The sequence below is a fragment of the Oculina patagonica genome, chromosome 4 (assembly GCF_052425735.1).
Source record: "Oculina patagonica isolate OP01 chromosome 4, crgOcupat, whole genome shotgun sequence".
Lineage (NCBI taxonomy): Eukaryota > Metazoa > Cnidaria > Anthozoa > Scleractinia > Oculinidae > Oculina > Oculina patagonica.
In genome coordinates this window covers 13,419,103-13,442,239 of record NC_135761.1, presented here as the reverse complement: position 1 = coordinate 13,442,239, position 23,137 = coordinate 13,419,103, and the positions used below count along the sequence as shown (strand labels likewise).

The following is a 23,137-nucleotide window of genomic DNA, read 5'->3' as shown; positions in this document are numbered from 1 at the left end:
TTGAGAAGATTTCCCACATTAGCCTCCATTGCAAGCTAGTTATAGTCGAAACCGAGAATACAAATATGGTCTAATCAGGGAAGGAATGAAAGGATGCCCTTCTTGCAGAAGTTCAAGATTGGGGAACAAAATAACACTTAAATGTTAGGCAAAGAAAGCACAAATATAGTGAAATTCAAATTCAAATAGTGAAATTCAAATTCAGATTTAAAAATGTAAACATTGTTTCCTCGACCGAAGCCGTTAATAAGTTCACCAACGTGTCAAAGGACTCTCGGTTTATTGCTGTCTCATATAGGCTTTTATACCATGCCGTAGAAAATACAGCCAATCAGAATACAGGAAAGCCGTTGTATATTCGACGGTATTCAACCCAACCTTCCCATCGTGCGCTGCGATCTTATTCTCGATGAAATTTAGTGAGCGTATTTTTTATGGCATGGTATAAAATAGTTACACAACACTTTCTCGTGGTATACTATGGAATATCCCACTTGTCACTTGTATTTTCTTCGTATACACACTCGCCTAAAGGCTCGTGTGTATACCGAGAAAATACAAGTGACTCGTGAGATATTCCATAGTATACCACTCGAAAGCGTTGCATAACTAGTATGTATCTGTTTTACAGCTTTGAGTCAGTTGAGTCTCTCGAAACCTGTATCAACATTACAACGATAATTATACATAACAATTTGCCAAAGTCGAATGATTACATATTTACTGTACATACCCGATGGCTCTTATTTAGTTCTTTATCTTCGGGAGGAAACCGCAGGTGATCTCAATTGCCGTTCGCACTAATTACAATTAATTATCGATTGTAACGTAATTCTCTTATTAATGATCGATTGTAAAGTGATCGTCACAAATTAAGATTTCGTTTTTAACGAAACAAACATTACTTGTCATTACTTGTATGCATTACTTGTCATTATTCAAGATTCCATTCCCATAACCAACTGGTAAGATAGAATACAAGCGTTATACAAGCCACATGCACGGGGGGATAAGTAACAGGGATGTACAATAACTATGGCACATTCCACTTTTTTAAAACACATGTATCCCACTCCTCCCCATTGAGGACACTTTTTAATATGATATTTTTCAAAGAAGCTGATAAAATGTTGGGGTATCAGAAAATATTCACAAATGATACCAAAAAAAGTTGTGAGCATCTGAGAATATATTTTTTTTCAAAGCAATGCTAAAGAACAAGGGTGTCCAAATTATGCCTTCCTTTATGGGTATATGCATATAAAAAATGGAATGTCTCTATAAAGTGAATGAACCTTCTCTACACACAAGAAAGTAATGTAACCTGATTTCCATGTGTAATGGCTAGTGGACGGTCTTCCTCTACAGTGGATTCTTCACTTCTGTCTTGTTCCTTAGCATCAGGCATGTATGGAGTCCATATTAGTCTGTGATGCTCTGAGAGTGTGCTAGCAGGACGTTTAATGTGAAGTTTTACCGAGTATCTAAAGAATGGGTTAAGGTATGTCCTGAACAATAATAGCGGAGCTCTACAGCGGCCTGAAGGGCCGCAAGAGCAGAGCCCCATAACCATGAAAGAGAGAAGGAAGAAGAAGGAACACTATCGAAATGAGTTTTCATGGTCAACATGGCTAGCGGCATGGCTCGTGGGCAAGTACGTACGGCATACAGTGTTGCGCAAAACCAAGATGGCGGCCAGAAGGCTAGCCATTAAGGTGATTCCTTAGTATTGCATTGCGCATCCTTACTACGCAGAATTTTACGCAAAATTAGCGCGCGCACACAAACAAAATGGCCGCTTTTTTCTATGCAGCTTGGCTCGCGCGAGAGATAAATCATCCTTTTCTCGTAAACGAGTACGGTGACCTATCATTTTTTCTCTTTGTTTGAGTGCAACGATCAAATTCTTTCTATAAAATGAATACAGATCAATTTCTATGGCAGAAAAATTAATTATGACCGGAAACGTGTACTTTGCCAGTACTGGCAAAGGCATTATTAAGGATTATTATGTGGTATATACAAGGTCTTCCTGCTCCGGTGACCCCCCTTTTTTATTTGAAAATTTAAGTTCCCTTAAGGTAAACAACCAACAGGCAAAGTTTGATTGAAGATCTATGAGCGGTTCTATTACCTTTTAATTAAAATTACAGGAATGGCTCCAAGCTTTTTGAAGGAAAACCGCTGACCATTCACCATTACAGGAATGGCTCCGAGCCTTTTGAAGGGAAACCGCTGACTATTCACCATACCCTTTTATTGCCCAATCAATGGCTAACATACCTTCACTCCCCTTCATTCACGTTAATTCTTAAAAGACCGCCGCTTCGTCTCTGATATTTAAAAAGCTGATTTAAAAGCTTTGCCCTACTGAAATGATCAGCATTATATTCTCCCAATATGAGGTAAGTCTAAATTTATAAAAAAATCTGTTTTTGTCGGTTTAGTTGTTAATTTTTCTGTAGGTTTATACAGTTACTGTAGATTTTTATACTTACTTAACTTTGAGTTTAAACTGTGGCATTTTGTTTGATTTTGCTTGATGGGCAAATGATACCCTTCAGCCTCTCACAACTGAGAAGTGCACATAATACATGTAAAACCTCGATAACAAATGTCATTATACATTAGAATTACTTTGAAACATGTGATTGGTCGAGAGCATTCAGTCAATATACAGTAGCATGTGAACTTGACATGATAACCCAATATCTGCAGCAGATATTGGGTTATCATGTCGAGGTCAAAGTCCGCCTAGTTTCCAACCCTCGTCCGTGTAGTGCTGTCAAACTTTTGAAAATATGGCTGGGCGATTCGCCTCCGTTTCCGAAGAGGAATTGAAAGTTTTGATCGAGAATAAAGATTCTAAAAACACCAAGAGAACAAAAAAAAACAAGTGAAAAATTCTGAATGATAATTTGAGGGAGAAGAACCTGGAGGAACCACAAGATAAAACCGGCGCTAGAATTAGTTATGTCTTAGTTACGTATTAATTATTATATTATATTATATTATATTAATTATTTGTTACGTATTAATTACGTAATAATTATTATTACGTAACGTATTAGTTACGCCGGCGCTAGAATTAGTTATGGCAAATTGTTCGAAAACGTATAATAAAACAATTATTGAATTCGGTATCATGCTCAACCTCATCCAATAATTGCTTATTGTTATGATTAAGAGTTAGATTTAAAGGGGAAAGTGACTTTGCATAATTGATGCTGGGTTTACATGGGAATTTGTGGCTGTTGTATTTGTAAATTGTGCGCATATGTTTATTTATTTTTTCAATGTACATGTACCCCCAGCCCCCTATGGCAGGGTTTGTACAGGTCATGGAACGTCATAGAATTTTAGAATTTTATTTTCCAAGCCTGGAAAGTCATGGAATTTTAGTGTGGGTCATGGAAAGTCATGGAAATTGGTACTGATTGTGATTGTACAAAATAAATTAGTCAAGTTATTTTTTGAGAAGAAAAGGATAAAACAAATCTGGAAACAAGATAATTTTTGACATTTCCAATGAATGTAGTAAATAATAAAGATGGTAAATTTTAAGCTTGGTAATAAATAATGAATTCGAAGATGAAGTGTTCAACATGACTCGAGCATGGGACAAAGAAAAATTCTGAGAACCCCGACGGGAATCGAACCCATGGCCTCCCAGATACCGGTTGGGCGCTCTAACCAACTCAGCTACGAGAGACTCGTTGTGAGCTGGGCCATTTTACTAGGTTGATAAGTGACACGCGTCCTGCATATAGCTGATAAATTTATAGATCAAAACTTAACCGAAGTTTTTTATGCTAGTAAAAAAACTGGCAGTGTTTCTGTTAAAAAGAGAGACTGAGATGCTGTTAATGATAGAAAAGGATACTCAAGTTTACCATTTTCTTCCTGGATGACCCAGATATAAACATTACCACCCTCGTCAACACAAGCCAAGGTGTTAGAGTCTCTGTGTGAAAAAGCCAACTCACTGATCATGCCAACAAATCCCTTGATAAGAGTCCTAGAGTCTGTCTTTGGGTTAAGAAGCCTCACGACATAGCCTTGACGGCCTGAAACAAATATCAGTTACATACAAGATAAGAATTTGCTGTTTGTAATATACTTAGGGCCAGTCCCTCTCTTTGTAGGGCCATATTAAGCATGCACAGTTCGATTAAAAACCTGAGCACATGGTAGCCATGTCATGAACAGTTTGTTTTAGTTTCGAGCTCCGAATATTACATATCTGGCGATGAGGATTCGGAAATGTCCTTGTTGGGGCACGTTAGAGAATATGTGGAAGGGAAGGAAGACATTGCAAGTTACATTGGTCGGGTAAAAATGTATTTCACAGCGAATTACGTCGAGAAGGACCACAAGGTTTCAACATTCCTATCGTTGATCGGAGCGGATGCTTATGGAGTTCTTCGCAATATGCTGGCCCGTACCCGCCAAAAGATAAGTCATTTGAAGCTTTGAAAGACATTTTAACCGCTCATTATCCTCCGAAGCCTATTCTCATAGTGGAACGCTTCCAGTTGTACCGTCGTAATCAACTTGAAAGCGAATCGATCGCTCAGTTTTATTTGCATACAATCAACAACTTCCTAACCGACTGATCACAAGACGACAACATCATTCCAGATTTTCTTTTCGAAGAACGTAAGAAAGTTTTCATCAAGCTCCCGTTTTGAGGTAAAAACGAAAAACTTAGTAAAACGTTTATTGCAAAACTCAACAAGTTCACTAATTTCAATCTTTGTAATCCTGTGGCAAACAAGGCGCATCAAAAGCCTCTTTAATAACAAAGACAAAAACACTCACAGATCCAAAGTTGTTTACAAAGGAGATTGTTCTTGTGGCGTTGATTACATTGGCGAGACTGTGAGAAAGTCCTGACCTCTGAACCTGCAAAACACCTGCGGGAAACCCCATCACAATCTTTCACCTGGCGTGTTCTCTCTTCAGCACAGACATTCCACAAGCGTAGGATCGTTGAGGGTCTAATGATCCAACAATTCCGCCCCAGTTTGAACAAACAAGTCATTTCTTATGTCTCTAAACGTTTCCCAACGGGAATTACATAAGATATATATACATGCTTGCGGACGGTCTTTTCAACCCTGATGATGGCAAACAGCCGAAAACGTTTGGTTTTATCATTTTAATTTTTAACTCTTTTTTAGCCTTGTATATAGTATATATATTTTTATAAAGCGAACATTATGGACATGAATGAGAATGCTTCGGAAGTTGAGGGCGTTGATGGTGCAATGGTTGACCTCCGTTTCTACGCTATCAATTCAAAAGGAAACAGTGGATATAAAGTTCAGTTGTCGCTGGAGGCTGACAAGTCACAATGGAGGTCGATATGGGTTTTGCAGTGTCCATTATCTCTGAAACTGAGTGCAATGACTTGTTTAAGAACCTTCCATTGCAGCCAACAAACCTTTAGTTGAGAACCTACTCTGGTGAGCAGTTACTCTTAATGGGGGAGAGTCAGGTGTGTTGAGGCCGACTAGCGGCCGAACTTAATAACCGGAAATTGATTTAGGTCTGTTATTAACTGTGCACAAGTTGCTCGGACTGGGTCGAGTCACGTGACTCGATCGCACATGGTTTGTGATGGAAAGAGTTTCGTGTCGGGCGGATTGCTCGACAGTGTTGTTTTTTGATACAGTTTTTACCACCTAAACCGCACAGAACATGTAAGTTTTGATTTCATAGTTCCCGTTTTTTCCTATATTCCGAATGTATTGTAAAATTAGGTTTGTTTTGTTCAGTTTTTTACCGTAGGCGTATTAAACAAGTCAGTGTGTCAATCAAGTTGTCAAGCCGTGGAGATGTTTGTACATTGGTACATCGAGCATCGCAATTAAAGCGTTGAGTTTACGACTGCGTGTTGAAAAGATTCTGTGAATTGTCCCGAACATCAGTACAAAAATGTTCTTCCTAAATATTGGATTGTGAGTGGATTTCGTTGAGCGATGGATGCATCGGATCAATTGGATTTCGGCCTCGACAGTGGGATGGATGTTTATGGTCTGAGCAGTTTGGGTTATGCTGAACCTGGAATGGATCGTGGATTGCCCGATTTTCCTACTCAGTTTCCCGGAAGGATTTGTACAACGACAGTAGAAGCCGTAGAAGGTAACATTAGTTCTATTTGTACGACAACAAATGTGTTTACTCGGCCATTAAGCTACTACGATGGCCCCTCGCTCAGACCCAGGCCCCCACCAAACACCCGCGTCGATTTCACGGAATTGGAACGGCAAAGGGATTCCCGGGAGCAACGCAGCACGGCTATGCTGTGGACAAATGTAAGCAAAGAAATTGAAAATTTACTGAAAGAAATTCAGTCTAAGCTTAATACCAGCCAAGGCCCAGAGGAGGCTAAGAAATCCCTTGACCTACTCTCGGAAAAATGGAAGACACTTGAAGGGCTACATACGAAATACCTTGCTGGGATAAATGAGAGAAAACGCTTGGAAGATGTACAGAGTCGTTATTCCAATCTAAAACGAGAGACCCGTGACATTATTGATGAGTGTGAAGGTTTGTTGCAAAAATAGACTTTTCGCCTGGAAATGCTCAGATGAATCCTGGACTACTAGACCAGGACGGGGATCGTGATGACAATGTGTCAGTTTCCTCTAAGTCTTCCAATGTGTCCGGATCCTCACGTAAGAAATCCTTGAAAAAGGTGCTTGTCTCAAAAATGAAATTGGACCTAGCGAGGGCTAGGGCAAAGGAAGAAGCCGAAGCAGCTCGAATGGCATACGAACATAAACAAAGAATGGAACTTAGGCGTCTTGAAGAGCAAGCAACATTAGCTGAGCTAGAATGGAAAATTGAAATGGAGTACAACGATGAGGAAGCTCTGACACCTGGAGCAGCTGGTCCTTTGGATGCTGCCACATTTCTAGTTGATAAACGTCCACATTCTACCCCAGTCGTTTCTGAGAGAATGGAGACCAGCAGATCTAATACTAACCCAGGTGCCAGTTATGCTATTAGTGAGGTGTCTCAACTAAATCCTTCTCAGAAAGAGCCAATCCCTCCTGTTTCCATAAATACGAAATCTCAGGTCAGCATGACAACTCAGCCGAGGTCATCCCTCTCAGCGATAGGATCTAATGTGCGTAAGACCCCTGACAGCATAAGGCCACTCCAGTCCTTTAGAGTACCTGGTGTTAAACCGTCACAGAGTGTTACTCGTGGTGAACAGGTCCCACATGATCCCGTTGCAGCAATGTGGAAGGCACAAATGCTAAGTGGAATGCGACCGACACAGTTTAGTGGAAATCCAGTGGATTTTCCCTCCTTTCGTGAACAAATTTGTACGCACCTTGAAAGCGATTTGCTAACTGATGCCCAGCGTGTTGAATACCTCCCTAAGTTTGTTACCGGAGAAGCATTGGAAGTGGTAAAACGAAACAGAGGTTGCTCATTCATCGACATCATGAAAACCCTGGAGGAACGCTTTGGTCAGACCATAAGGGTGACTCAAGCATGCATAGAAGACCTCGTATCAGGTCCCAAGTTGACCTATGGTGACAATATTGGACTTATGAACTTTTCTGAGAAGCTGAATGCGGCTACAAGAATCCTTCAAGGCGACGTTGAACGTGAAGCAAGTGTTGCAACGAACCTTAGACGCATAGTTAGCCGTCTGCCTAATGATCTGATCATCAAGTGGCAAAACGAGAATTATGAGATTGTCGAGAGCGGAAGGTCTCCTCGGCTGAAGGACATCGCCGCCTTTGTAAAGAGACAAGCGTCCATTAGGAACGACCCGGTGTTTGGAGGTCAAATGTTGAAGCGTGAGAATAAAGAAACCAAGTTGCCTCCTAAGCCTCCACCTCCACCAAAGCCACCAAAGAATCCCACAATCAGTGCCACGGATGTTGAAACTAAACTTCCTGCCCCTAGCTCAAAAAACTGTGGAATCTGTAAATCTAAGCGACACAAGCTTCAGCATTGCCCCATCATCAAGAAGTGTGAACATGTGGCAGTCCGACGACAGTATGCGGCATCTTGTGGATTTTGTTTTAACTGTGGCCTTGAAAGGCCTGGACACGGTTCTGGTTCTTGCCCTGAACCGCCAGCATGTTCAAAATGCCCTGGTCGTCATCTTAGTCTTCTGCATACTGATCAGACCCAGGATAGTCGCCGCCCCAACCCACCGATCAATAAGGATTCCAAGGATAAAGGTGACAAGCCTTCGGCTACCTCCTATCCCACAAGTCACGAGGGCGTAAATACGGGGCAAACTGCAAGTGCTAATTCAGGCAAACCTGAAACAACACCCATATAATCTGCCAGTTTGTCTACCACAGAAACACAAGTTTTGTTGAACGTTGTTCCTGTCATTATCACCGCCGAGAATGGCAATGCTGTCTCCACCTACGCCTTTCTAGATAGCGGCTGTACTGACACCCTCGTTGACCGCAGTTTAGTTGATTACCTTGACATACAAGGAACACCTGAGCAGGTTAGAATTAATACAATCACAAGCAGTGACAATGTTGTGGAGTCTAATCGAGTATCCTTTACCTTGAGCTCTTCGGAAAGTTTTGGAGAAAGTATTGAGGTTACTGAAGCCTATGTTCTACCTGACCTTAACCAGTCACAGCGAGCCCTGCCAGAGCAAATTGACGTCCAGAACTACCCTCACTTATGTGACATTGAGTTTCCAGCAGTTGATGTTAAGAGAGTCTCCATTCTCGTGGGGAACAACATCCCCTACGCGCACATACAGAAAGAAGTTAGAGTTCCCGAAGATGAGAAGAAAGGATTCTATGGTTGTCGATACCCCCTTGGTTGGTGCGTTGCTGGTCGCTATGGCGTCAAGGATCCGAAGGGAGTCTCAGTAAACTTTGTTTCAGTTGATCATAAGCCAGTTGACCTAATTGAGAAATTCTGGAAACTCGAAGACTATGGAGCTGTTAAGTCAGGAGAGAAGCCCCTCTCAGTTGAAGACAAGAGAGCAATGCAAATAATTGAAGACACCACACGTCTCGTCGATGGACGTTATGAAGTGGGCATGCTTTAGAAGAAGGATAAGCGCCAGTTTCCAAATAATCTTGTTATGGCGAAACAACGCTTAGAGTCCTTGCGACGTCGCTTGACGAAATTGGGTAACGAGGAGATGGCCACTAAGTATCGTGAAGTAATGGACAGTTACATCAGCAGTGGATTCGCTCGCAAGTTGTCAGAGAAAGAGTTAGCTACGGAATCCAGTAACCATTGGTATCTCCCACATCACCCGGTAACTAGCCCTACCAAGCCTGGAAAGGTGCGCATAGTTTTCGATGCGGCAGCCAAATACGAAGGAACTTCGCTTAATAAGAATCTATTAAGCGGGCCAGACATGACCAACAGTTTAGTTGGTGTCCTCCTGCGTTTTCGCCAAGGTACAATTGGTATTGCTGCAGACATTGAAGGAATGTTCCACCAGATACGTGTACGGAAAGAAGACCAGGACTCACTGAGGTTCCTTTGGTGGACAAATGGCTATGAAGACCCACCCGATGTTTACGTTATGCAAGTACACATATTCGGAGCAGCGTCCTCCCCTTGTGTTGCAAATTCCACTCTGCGGCGAGTCGCTGACGACAATGCCGAGGACTTCAGCCCCAGTGTCATCGCAGCTGTAAAAAGAAATTTCTATGTTGATGACGCTCTGCCTTCACAGAATGATGAGCAGTCAGCCATTCACCTGGCTCAAGACATGGTCAACATCCTTGCCCGAGGTAGCTTCAACCTGACTAAGTTTACGTCAAATTCAAAGGAAGTGCTCAAGGCAGTTCCAAGCGACAAGCTGTCCAAGCAAGGACTTAACCTCGATTTGGATGATCCACCCATCGAAAGAGCGCTGGGAATACTTTGGTTCGTTGGAGATGATACTCTGGGCTTCAAGATAAAGGACCTTGACCGCCCCGAGACCAAACGTGGTATCCTATCAACTGTTTGTTCCTTGTTTGACCCGTTAGGGTTTGCTGGGCCTGTAGCGCTGGCTGCAAGATGCTTGGTGCAGGACCTGTGGAAGGCTAATTTAGGATGGGACGAACCCCTTAGTGAAGTCTCTGTTAAAGTGGAGGTCTTGGAAGTCTCAGCTACCTTCCTTATCACAGTTGCGTATCCCGCGATCCTATTTCCTACCAGATGATGACCCGCGAGAATGCAAGTTGCAACTTCATGTCTTTTCAGATGCATCCGAGGTTGGCTATGGGACATCATCATATTTGCGTGTCGAGAACCCGGATGGACGAGTCCATTGTGCCTTTGTTATGGGAAAGGCTAGGAATGCACCAGTGAAGTTCGTCAGTATTCCTAGACTAGAGTTGCAGGCAGCTGTACTTGCAACTCGCATGTGCAAAATGTTGCGAGAAGAATTAGAACTGAACATTGACAGGACTTTCTTATGGACTCATAGTGAGATAGTACTGCACTATCTAAAGAATGAGAAACGAAGACTTCAAACCTTCGTAGCTAACAGAGTTGAAGAGATTAAAGAGCACTCACTTGTGCAAGATTGGAATCATGTGCCAGGGACTTTGAATCCTGCAGACTATGTGTCAAGGGGAATGACCCCATCTTCTCTGACCGCCAACCACAATTGGCTTCGTGGACCTGACTTTCTGTGGGGACCAGAAGACTCCTGGCCAGGACAAGAGTGTAGAACTTTGCCTGCTGAAGGTCTGGAGCTGAAGAAAGAAACTCATGTACACTCTCTGGAACTGACCCCTGATCCAGCTGCAGCAAAGAAAGAAAACCCAGAATTTGAATCCGTCCTTGAGCACCCCCTCCAAGTTCTGATAACAACCTGCTCAGATTGCACCCGCCTTAGACGCAAGGTAGCATGGCTCTTACGATTTACACAGTTCATTAGAGATAAAGACAAGGTCGTGACTGGAAGGTTAACCGTGGATGATTTGAATGCAGCTACGGTGGCTATTGCGAAGATTGTCCAGAGCTCAGCATACGCACAGGAGATTAAAGATTTGAAGTCAAATGGTGTCGTCAGAGCATCGAGCAAGATTGCTGCCTTGAATCCCGAATTGGATGCCCAGGGAGTACTGAGAGTGAATGGACGTGGCCAGAAAAGAGTAGCAGAATCTACTATGGGCCGGCAAACCATTCTGCCCAGAAACCATGCCGTAGCTGAGAAGATTGTTCGTCATGTCCACCACTTCATTGGCCATTTGGGGCGTGAGCATGTGATAGCCAAACTGCGGGAAGACTTCTGGATCCCACAAATCCGTGTTCTAGTTCGCACAGTCCTTAGCCGATGCGTCAAGTGCAAGAAAGTCCTTGCCAAACCCATGGTCCAGCAGATGGCACCTTTACCGGAGGCACGGCTCATGGCATATGAACCACCATTCTCGTACTCAGGAATGGACCTTTTTGGCCCCCTGTACGTTAAACATGGCCGCGGGACCACAAAGCGTTGGTGCTGTCTCTTCACCTGCTTAACCACTCGTTGTGTCCACCTAGAAGTGGTTAACTCAATGGACACCGACGATTTCATCCTGTGCTTGAGGCGTTTTATCAATCGTAGAGGCGAAGTGAAAGAGATACGTTGCGATAATGGCTCTAATTTTGTCGGAGCTCAGAGCGAGTTGAAGGAGAGTCTTGATGAATGGAACCAGGGACGGATCGAGAGTGAGCTTATCCAATACGGCTGCAAATGGGTATTCCAGCCCCCTACTGCATCTAGCATGTCCGGCGTGTGGGAACGTTTGGTTCGAAGCGCGAAGACGGTCCTGAAATCTATCCTAGGTGGACATGTGGTCACAGACGCGGTCCTGCAGACGCTGCTTACTGAGGTCGAGCATGTTCTGAACGGCCGAGCCCTAACAGCAAACTCGGATGATCCAAGTGATTTTGAGCCACTAACGCCAGCCCACTTCTTGATGCAGCGTAATTTTGTTTGCTTACCACCCGGAGTCTTTAACAAGACTGACATGTACAAGAAGAAGTGGAGGCAGGTGCAATTTCTTGCCAACTTATTTTGGGAAAGATGGCTTAAAGAATACCTACCCATCCTGCAGCCTCGAGCTACAGCCTGTAAATGGCGGAAGGCGTTGCCTAATGTTAAACCCAATGCATTGGTGCTGCTAGTCAACGATAACACCCCGAGGGGACACTGGAACCTTGGACGTGTCATTGAGACGTACCCTGGGCCAGATGGCTTGGTGCGAACTGTTAAAGTTAAAACTAAGGACAGTGTCTATGTTCGTCCAATACAGAAACTATGTTTGTTAGAAAATGACCTGAATTCCATGTAAGAAGAAGTGCGTGTAACCTGAAGTCCATGTGAGAAGCCACATATTTGGGACGCTTTAGGAGATCGCCCCAAGGCGGGGTGGATGTTGAGGCCGACTAGCGGCCGAACTTAATAACCGGAAATTGATTTAGGTCTGTTATTAACTATGCACAAGTTGCTCGGACTGGGTCGAGTCGCGTGACTCGATCGCACATGGTTTGTGATGGAAAGAGTTTCGTGTCGGGCGGATTGCTCGACAGTGTTGTTTTTTGATACAGTTTTTACCACCTAAACCGCACAGAACATGTAAGTTTTGATTTCATAGTTCCCGTTTTTTCCTATATTCCGAATGTATTGTAAAATTAGGTTTGTTTTGTTCAGTTTTTTACCGTAGGCGTAACAAGTCAGTGTGTCGATCAAGTTGTCAAGCCGTGGAGATGTTTGTACATTGGTACATCGAGCATCGCAATTAAAGCGTTGAGTTTACGACTGCGTGTTGAAAAGATTCTGTGAATTGTCCCGAACAAGGTGTCTGTGAAGTATCAATCTCAAGAAGCACAGTTGCCACTGATTGTAGCCAAAGGGGACAAGCCTATACTACTTGGACGTAACTGGCTGGAAAAATTGAAACTGGACTGGGCAAATATTTTCAAGGTCACCCAAGAGAATGCAGCAGTGGGACTTGCCTCAAGTTATGCAGCTTTGTTTGAAAGTGGATATGGACACCTTAAGCAGTTTAAAGCTTCCATTAAGATTCAGGACCATGCAAAGCCTATTTTCCTGAAGGCACGCTGGTCCCCTATGCACTCAAGGACAAAGTGGAACAAGAGTTGCAGCGACTGGAAGAGGAGGGGATTATCTACAAGGTGAATCAAAGTGAGTGGGCGGCTCCGGTGGTCTTGGTTCCTAAGAAAGATGGTTCCCTGCATGTATGTGGAAATTACAAGACAACTGTAAATCAGAGTGCTGATATTGATCAGTATCCATTGCCTAATGCCGAGGATCTGTTTGCAACTTTGGCAGGGGGCGCATCTTTAGCAAGATTGATTTATCTTATGTCTATCAGCAAATTGAATTAGCTGAAGAGTCCCAGAAGCATCTAACCATCAATACTCACAAGGGGTTGCATCGTTACAAACGGTTGCCATTTGGGGTCTCCTGTGCCGGCACCAGCAATTCTCTAGCGTATTATGGATCAACTACTTCAAGGAGTGAAGTTTACTGTCTGTCGGTTGGATGACATCCTGGTTTCAGGCCGCTCTACTCTACAGAGGAACACTTGGAGATTTTGGAGGAAGTGTTCAAGTGGTTGCAAGAGCATGGTAGCCGACCAAAAGTCCAACCAATGTCACCGAATTGAAATCATATCTGGGATTGCTCAACTACTATGACAAGTTTGTTCCGGAACTAGCCACGATTCTCCGCCCCCTTCATGACCTTTTACAGAAAGATGCCCCTTGGAAGTGGACAGAAGAATGTGAGAGGGCGTTTGTAAGAAGTAAGGAGCAGCTTCAAGCTTCACCTCTCCTTGTCCATTACGATCTCAAGAAACCCCTTCGTCTGGCTTGTGATACATCAGCTTATGACGTTGATGCCGTAATCTCCCATGTGATGGAGAATGATGAAGAGAGGCCCATTGCATTTGCCTCTCGGACTCTTTCTGCTAGTGAACTCGCAGATTGAAAAAGAAGCGCTCTCAATTGTATTTGGGATGAAAACGTTCCATTCTTATGTGGGCAGCAGTTCACATTGATCACAGATCACAAGTCCCTGTCACCATATTAGGACCCAAGACGGGTGTTCCTACACTGGCGGCCGCAAGAATGCAACGATGGGCCCTGATTTTGGCATCTTACCAATATGACATTGAATATCGGAAATCAGCCGAACATGCCAATGCCGATGCTATGTCGAGATTGGCACAGTCGACTGCAAAGGATGAATTTGAAATTGAGGCGTTTGTGATCAGTTATGTAGATGAACTACCTATTACTGCTGGAGACTTGGCTTCTGCCACCAGAAAAGATCCAGTTCTAGCTCGTGTGTATGATATGACCTTGCATGGGTGGCCCCAAGCCATTGAGGATCCCTTGTTACAGCCCTATTTTTCACGCAGAGAGGAACTTTCTGTGGATCAAGGTTGCGTGCTGTGGGGGTTGAGAGTTGTTATTCCCGGAAGGTATCAGGATCGCCTTTTAGATGAATTGCATCAAGAGCATCATGGGATCTGCCGTATGAAGTCATTAGCAAGAGGGTATCTTTGGTGGTCAGGATTAGATGCAGACATTGCCCAGAGGGTCAGTGGTTGTCAAGTCTGTGCGTCAGTCGTCAAGTCTCCGCCAAAGGCACCCTTACACCCATGGAAATGGCCTGTTAAGCCCTGCAAGAGAATTAACCTTGATTTTTGGCAGAAGGACAAGTCGACTTTAATTTTCTTATTATGGTTGATGCCTATTCCAAATGGTTGGAAGTGATTCCTATGACATCCACGACCAGTCTGAAAACCATTGAGGTGTTGCGCTCGCTGTTTGCTCGTTATGGTCTGCCCGAAGAAGTAGTCTCTCCGACAATGGGCCTCAGCTAGCTTCAGAAGAGTTTTCTCAGTTCATGAAACAGAATGGTGTCAAGTTCACCCACGTACCACCATACCACCCAGCGTCAAATGGAGCTGCTGAGCGTTCAGTGCAGACAACTAAAGTGGTCCTGGCTAAGCAAGTACTGAATATTAAAACAAGTAAACTCAGTCTGGAGCACCGGTTGGCTAACTTCCTTATCATGTACCGCAGTACGCCACATACTGTCACTGGACAGTCACCAGCTCAGCTTTTCTTAAGACGACAGATCAGAAATTCCTTCACACTACTTAAGCCCAGCCTGAACAAAGCTGTTGATGAACAACAGATAAATCAGAAGCAACACCATGATGAAGTAAGAGTAAAGGCTCGAGTACTCAAAGTAAATGAGGTGGTTCTAGTTCGTAACTGGCGACAGGGAGTGGAAAGGTGGATTCCTGGGCGAATTACTCAAGTGAAAGGTCCGCGTACATACCTAGTCCGTTGTGGGAACCAAGTGCGATTTGTTCATGTTGACCACCTGAAGTCCACTGCATGTGATCCGTCTGGTCTTGTGACTGACATGAGTGCACCACTGGAGGAACTGCTTCCCGTCCATGGATGAGTCAGAGTTTCGTGGATCGATGACAAGTGGTTCTACCATTGTTTTGGAGTCTCCCATTATTGCTTCCACACCGACCAGTGTTGCTGAGAACACTGGTCGGTGGGACCGAATCCTAAGGAGTCCACTTCTCCAAACTCGCCGGAGTTGGCTTGTCAGCAACCGAGGTATGTCAGCGGGAAAGGAGACCACCTAAGAGACTTATTTGTGAACTTTGAACTGAACTTTGAGAAGGAGATCAGGCAAGAGACTTATTTTGTGAACTTTGAAATGAACTCTCAGACTTTGACTTTGATTTGCATAGTTTAGACATTAGTGTCATTTCGTTCCTGTTAACAATTCCTCTTGTTGGGAAGGAGTGTAATATACTTAGGCCCAGGCCCTCTCTTTGTAGGGCCATATGTTAAGCATGCGCATTTCGAATATTACACTGTTGGTGCCAGATCCTTGGTCATATAATTTAACTGTTCAAGACATCTTTCTTAGCAGGCTGCATGAGTATGTGCTGCAAAAAAGAGCAATAATAAGCTTTTAAGCTTATTAAGCACTGTGGAGTGAAAGGCAAAAAAATGGTGGGGCAGGGACAAATGCTTCAATAAATGTTAAACAAGAATGAAAGTCAACAGAAGTCAATGAGAGTTCAAACGTTTGCTCTCCATTGTTTCACTACATAGCTACCAACTACATGCATCATGCATTCTTATCAAATTTAACCTTAAATATTTATTTGCTGGGCAGATGTGTCAAATTTCACATGCTCACAGCTGATGTGCTGATGATCTGATGAGAGTTACGTAAAGCAATCTCTAATATCCCTAAGCTTTTATTAACTCATTTTCATTTCATCTGGCCTTAAAGCAACTGTTGTCTGTACCTCTGAGAGCATAAGCAATAGACTTGCTGCTAACAGCTATCAGACATCCTCTGTAATACCTCAGCTCCCAGACATAATTAGCCATTGAATTAAACTTAATCTGTAAAACAATAAATCAAATATGAGTCAGTATACTTCATTGAACAGGGATTACAAAAATATGATCCTGTTAGATGAGCCTGTTAAACAACTTTCAGAGATAGAGAGGTGAGCAAACAAATAGAAAATATCATCATCACTATCTTGGTTTCCTCTCAGTATGGAGGATGGGATAGACCAGAAAAATAAGCAACAGCCGGGGAAAAATATTTTGATCAATTCTGAAAGGAAACTGTTTACAGCATTTAACCAATCAGTTACTTCTTGAAAATTGTCCCCGTTTATCACACATGCACTACGGTATTTGATCTTACCTTATTACTAGCTGTGCCACTTTTTGGAATGGCTGCTTCACTGGTTATAATTTCAACATCATTTCCATACACTGATTTACTGCCTTCATTATCATTTCCTGTCATGTGACTGTAAAAGACACAAAAAGGGTAATGTGCAGTTCCAGAAAATATCCATACCCACCCCATGGAAATTCCAAGGGGGTGGGGCCGGGGGTCTCATGCAAAAGCCAAAATTTTTAAAGGAAAGTATGGGGCTTTAATCACTGGAATTTCTGGAGGGGTTGGGGGATTCAAACCAAAAATCCTTCTGTGGAAAGGGTATGGATATTTTCTGTAACAACACAGTAGACATGTAATACCATACATCATTTTTTTTTTAATTTATTGATAATCAACACTTTACAAAATAAAGGGATAAGATTTAACCTATACTTATGTGCAATAGATTTTAACTTTACAATTTAGTTTTTCAAGGCACCGTATACTAAAGCATACAAAATTATAAGTACAACAGGAGTAATTACTTTACCTTACCTAACTTATTACTTAACTTAACTTATTCTAGACGTTTTCCTCAAATGCTAATTTCCATTTTTTGTTGAACACGTTAATCTGATTTGTCTTATAAAAGCTATATATTTTTCAGTTTCGTATTTGATTTCTAAAATTTGTTTGAAGTGATCAAAGTTGGGTTTAATTCCTTTTCGTTTACAGGTCCAAAGATACGTTTTTCCTAAAATTATTATATAGTTTACCAAGTCCATTCCCTCCTTCAGAATTCCAATAATAACATCACGTAACAAAAGACACCCGCATTACCAAGCCTATTCAAAATATTAACGGTCACCGTATTCCGAAAAAGTGCATTCAAACAAAAAGTGATTGATAGTTTCTCTACTCACTTGACAAAAAGTACAGTTAGGATTTGTTACGTAGCCTATTTTAAACAGACGGTCATTTGAAAAGAGAATAGAATTTAACATCTTGTATTGAAAGGAGCGTACATAAGGTTCGCTTGCTACCCTCAAAGGTAGAAGGTATGCCCATGAAATTTGATCTTCTCTCAAATCAAATTCTAGATTGAGTTAACCATACATCATTGTTGTGAGCATTTCTTGGTTGGAATCTTAAATCATTTCCTCCCAGGAGATAGAATCTTTTATTGATGAGGTTGCAAGTATTGACATTGATACAATCTGATAATATATGTTGTGCCAGAAAATTAACCATACCCATCTGTTGTGTATGGGTGGGTGAGGCAGCATGCGAGCTCCATGGTTGGGTAATTAAGTAGGACAACTGGCCTTTTGAGAAGACTGAGAAAGTATCACATTCCTATGCCACAACAAAACCCCAGCCTGCTTGCTCCCCTGTTGTGTCAATGTGTCTGTTTATTGATATTTGGTGGGGCAGTACGTAGAAAGGAAGTTTTTGTCTCATTGTATGGTGCCAGATGCTCACACCAATATTCAGTATTTTTTCTAGCACTTTAATGTACTTTCCACTTGAAACTGCTGGTTTATCAAACAGGGATGCAACTTCAAAATAATAATAATGAAATCAACAGCTTACATGACTTGTTTGACAGGTTCAAGTGACATTCTTGAAGCAACTCCTTCACTCTCTGAGGTTGACACATCAGACATTTGTTCCTTCCCCTATAAGAAAATATAACACAAAAATTGAATTTAGTTTTGAACACTATTCTTATAACTTGTAACTATTACAGTGTGATGCTTAATTATAAGAACTAACTGACTGCCCCCCTCAGGGGCAGTTAGTGGTGGCAGAGGAAAGTCTATACAGGCGGAAAAAAAAATCGGCAAAGAAAAGGCAAGAATGAAAGAAGAGCCCCTGGTATATAATATTAAACATTTTCTAAAATATAAGACATTTATTTCCAAAAAAAAAAAAACATTCTGGTCAACAGTGACAGAAGATTCATGAGCGAAAAGCTTGCAAAATGGCAACAATAAATTATTACGAAATAAACATACTGATTCTCTGACATAAATACATGTATGCAGGTGATGCCATTTTACAGTACTAGCAGCATTAGCTATCAGACACTGCATTTGTGAAAATTCATACCGATTAAGTTCTTATGTAAGTTTTATACTCCCAAGAAACAAAAAAAGAAGCTCATAGAGCTTAAAACCATGCTGGTCACGTGACCATGCACCCTAATTCTGGATCACTGCTGGATGGTAAAAGAAACTGTTAATTGGGAAGGGTAGCAGCGTGTTTTAATTGATGTTGTGATAAATCTTTTAGTATGACGTTTAAATCCTCGGACAAGCTTAAGAATGTCTGGCTTCACTTTTTTGGAGCCAATTCAATTCAATACACCAGAATGTTTTGCCTCTCTTTTGGTATTATGGATTAGGGGTAAAAATGTGACTGGCAAACATAATGCATGATAAGAAAACACCGAGTGTAACATTTCATGGTTGAGTAATTGCAGCCAAAGTTTATTAAATATGCAAATTTCAGCCAAATTACCATGCATGTACCTGTCTCATAATCGATCAAGACATTAATCCACATGACATATTAAGAGTCCTGTTTAAACACTGTCAAAGTTTAAACACCAAATATACTCTTCAAAAATGGAATATTGCAGCAAAGAATAAAATCAAAATTCCATCAATAAATTCAGTATAATTCACCTTAAGAAGAATAAGGTGTAAATAGAGCTGCTTGAGCTGTTTTTAGCATGCCAGTGATTTTCCTACCAATAACGTACGTAAATCGTTATGACAATTGTGTGCTGTACTGATTTCTGAACTCACTATAATAGCACAAAACTATTTTACTCATAATTCACTAGCTCTAAAACTATAAAAATATTTGGAAAATTATTGATAACTCGACGACTGTCAACACTCCAAGTTGTTTGCAAAGATCGGAAAGTTGCAATGTTGACACATTTTTTATGAATAATGTAATAGTGTTTATTTATAAAATTTTAGCCTAATAAAAAATATTTTTTTTCATAGCATGAAAATGTATTTAATTATTTATTTATTTTATACAGGAGTATCTGGTTTATAGTAAAATATAAGCCTGTTCCAGGCGTTCGGTTAGTTGGGGAGCAGCCCCTGGGGGGGACTCGCATATGAAAGTGACGGGGATGCTCGTCGTCTCGCTTAGGGGTGTAAATTTTGGATTTTTGGTCTCCCTTAGGGTGTTCCGGGCAAAACGCCCAAAACGCCAATATTTTTAGCCAAAATGGTCTCGTTTAGGGTAACACACGAAAAAATATACAAATATAAACTCCATTCTTAGTTTTTTGGTATCTTTTAGGGGTCAAGAAAAGCTTGAGCCACACCCAGATTGGTCTCTTTTAGGGGTTCTTTTCAAAATTTCCGACGAAGCATCCCCGTCCGTTTCATGTGGGAGTCCCCCCCCCCCCCCCGGGGGAGCAGCGCGAATAATGGTGAGCAAAAAATTAGAGGAGGGGTGTGGAGCGAAAGGCAAGAGAACGCCTGTGAACATTTTTAACAAAAGCTCATTCTTATAGTGACCCTGTCTGGTTTGTGGTTTTACTGTTAACAAGTTGGCAGGCCTACACGACTTCATGATTTGTGGGCTTTTACCTTGTGCAGTTTGACACTGCAGTTAACGGCGCTGCGGTTTGCAAAACACTGATCACGTGAAGCTAAAATGGCATCACGTGATCAGTGTTTTACAAACCGCAGCGCCGTAAAAACATTATCATGTGACCACAATTTTTAACAGCAGACTAAAACCAATGGTCCCTGAAGCGGGCCGAAAAAAAGCCCTTGTCCACGGACGTCTGAGACGAATAGTATGAAGCTCGTTCCAACACTGTTTTTAACTTTCATCAATCAATGCAGTACATGAACTCAGTCTACGTCCTCCTTGGCTCAGTCCTTGAATTTTTTTTTATCCAATTACTTCCAAATTCAATAGCATGACTGGACAGGGTGTTCATTAGGCATCGGAGATCGGAGAATTCTCCTTCTACTACGTAGAATATTCTCCGGCTAAATTTCAAAGGCTTGAAACTATTTTTTGATAAAGATCGATGCATGCGGAACCTTAAAAAATCATTCTCCGGTTACTATACACTATTCTCCTGCTACTACAATTCTTAATGAATACCCTGGCATGTAAATTATCCTATTACGTACATGTATACAAATTTAATATTTTTAAGTCAAAGGTAATCATGCCTGTGACTTAATTGATGGTACGAGGTGTGAAGAAGAGAGGCTAGCTCCGGCAGTACAGGGAAAAGTGACTGCATGGCGGAGATGCTCAAAGGTGTCATCCAGCATAGCATACTTTAGGCCGCCACCTGCAAGCTGAGCTTGTTGCTCCTCTCTAACCTTTAAATAAATAAGTATTGATCCCTTTCTACGAGTTTTTGAGTCGATGCAATGAGAATCGATCCAGATGAAAAAAAACCCGAAGGAAATCGATAAAAATCGGTCACATCGCACGTAAGATCATTCACAAGATTCTTCCTCACTGATTGGTCTGGCCAGGATTTTGAACTCAGACGTTTTTGAACAATGGGCAGCAACCAGAAGCTGCCATCTTGTTTTTGTGTTTGCAATTGCAAGCACCAAACAAGACACCACTTCCGGTTTACCTTCCATGGTCCAAAAAACGTCTGTGCTGTTCATAACGGTGCCCGGCCCAGTAATAAATAAATCCACTGATTAATCAGTCGATCCGTAAAAAAATGATAGGTCACTTCAGTGGAAAGATAGTTGTGATAAGAGCAAGAGGAAATGACGCAAAAACTCACCTACAAAACTTGTTAGCTAAAATGCCAGCTCGTTTCCACCGACAGGCTTTACCCCTCGGCAACGGCTTCATGTATGGGACAGAAGGCGACCACTCAGAGCATGTACAAACACTCATGGTGTATTCCACATAAGGTGTCTCATTGAACTTTGGGAATGGCCCAAGCTTTTTGACCCCTAAAAGATACCAAATTGAATAATTTCTATAGAATTTATATTCCTGCAACCCTAAACGAGACCGTGATGGCTAAAAATATTGACGCTTTACCCGGAACACCTGAAGTGAGACCAAAATCCAATAATTTACACCCCTAAGCGAGACGACAAGCATACCCGTCGCTTTCATATGGGATTCCCTTCCCCCTCCCCCGATACGTAGATGAATTATAGAGGGTCTGAATGGGGTTAACCGACTAGCGACAAAGGGCGAAAAATATTACCGACTACCGACAAAACGACGAAAAAGTTACCGATTAGCGACAAATAAATTCTAACCGACAACCGACATGGTCCGATGTTATACGGACGTTAATTTGTATTCAGAAAGAACAGCATTTTGAATTTATGTCTAGCTTAGGAAATGTCTTTTTCAGAAGTAACCACACCAATTTAAAATTTAGTCAATTATAAAGTTTCCTGTCACCTTTTCGAGCAGCAGCGGAGGTTCATTTGTAGAACAGTGGCTGGTAATCGAGGCCACAAGGCTTATATTTTCACTGCCCGTTGGTTATTCATGTGGTGACAGGCCACGAGCGGGATTGTTAAAGTGATTGTAAGGCGAGGAGGTTGCCATCGATCGCCATCGTAGCCGGGTTCCGGTGGAAAAAATCTCATAAAGGTGTTTCCAAGCTAATTTGGCATTGGCGGGTTCTTGCTGAAGTTATTTCGCCTGGCGAAAACGCTAATGGGAAAATGCGAAAATTTGCAATTGTAACAGATGGGCAGTGGCTGCTTGAGCTTCCAAATTTAATATCGGATGAAAGCAGCAGTGAGCTCAACGGTGTGTGGAACGTTCTATTAGCCGTATTAGTTTTAGTGTCCAGCGAAGTTAAATGTTTCACATGCTGTTCTGTAGTTAAATATTAAGCCATGAACGTGGTTAACCTTTGGTTCCACGTTTTTTATTTGCTGTTTTGTTGAACGGAATGTTTGTATACACCGTCCATTCTTCAGGAAAGCAAAAATTGAAAAGAAAAATCCCTTACAAATAGGAGAAGCGAGTAAAAGAGTTTATGTTTTATTGGTGCCTTTGAATTTATTCTTTTCTGAGAACGGTCCAAATTTCAGTTTCGCTCGATGTGTAAATAATATTTGACGAGCATTTGCTGATGCAAACTGATTTTATCGGTACTAGACGAACACGTTGCTTAAAAAACAGAGGTAACGAGGTTTAAGTGCAACCAAATAATGAATTATTACAAATTTTCATATCGTCTAGAGTTTAAAGTCTTAAAACTGCGTAAATTAAATAACAAATATTAATAATTAACTTGTACTTTTAATCATTAACTGAGATTTACCGGCAACCGACAAAGGTCGAAAATTTTAACCGACAACCGACAATGTAAGGAATTTTTAACCGACTACCGACATGTGGACCCCCCCCCCATTCAGACCCTCATTATAGTGAGGTATAAATAAAAAA

The 23,137-nt window shown here is 41.8% G+C and overlaps 1 protein-coding gene across 1 annotated transcript; it reads right to left on the bottom strand.

Moving 5' to 3' along the window:
- Window positions 1-1,300: 1,300 nt before the first annotated feature.
- LOC144648160 (enhancer of mRNA-decapping protein 4-like) lies at window positions 1,301-19,236 on the bottom strand. The gene is made up of 6 exons (XM_078507788.1): window positions 19,228-19,236; window positions 18,287-18,372; window positions 16,733-16,841; window positions 16,320-16,419; window positions 3,884-4,067; window positions 1,301-1,484 (listed from the first exon to the last, which is right to left on the bottom strand). Exons 1-6 carry the CDS (start codon window positions 19,234-19,236, stop codon window positions 1,301-1,303), a joined length of 672 nt encoding a protein of 223 aa, XP_078363914.1.
- Window positions 19,237-23,137: the final 3,901 nt, after the last annotated feature.

What these genes read in the sequence shown, in the direction of transcription:
- LOC144648160 (XM_078507788.1), bottom strand. An exon ending in GAACCTGTCAAACAAGTCAT is followed by an intron (nt 16,842 to 18,286) that starts GTAAGCTGTTGA and finishes TGTCTTTTACAG; the next exon opens with TCACATGACAGGAAATGATA. An exon ending in TATTGCTTATGCTCTCAGAG is followed by an intron (nt 4,068 to 16,319) that starts GTACAGACAACA and finishes TATTTGTTTCAG; the next exon opens with GCCGTCAAGGCTATGTCGTG.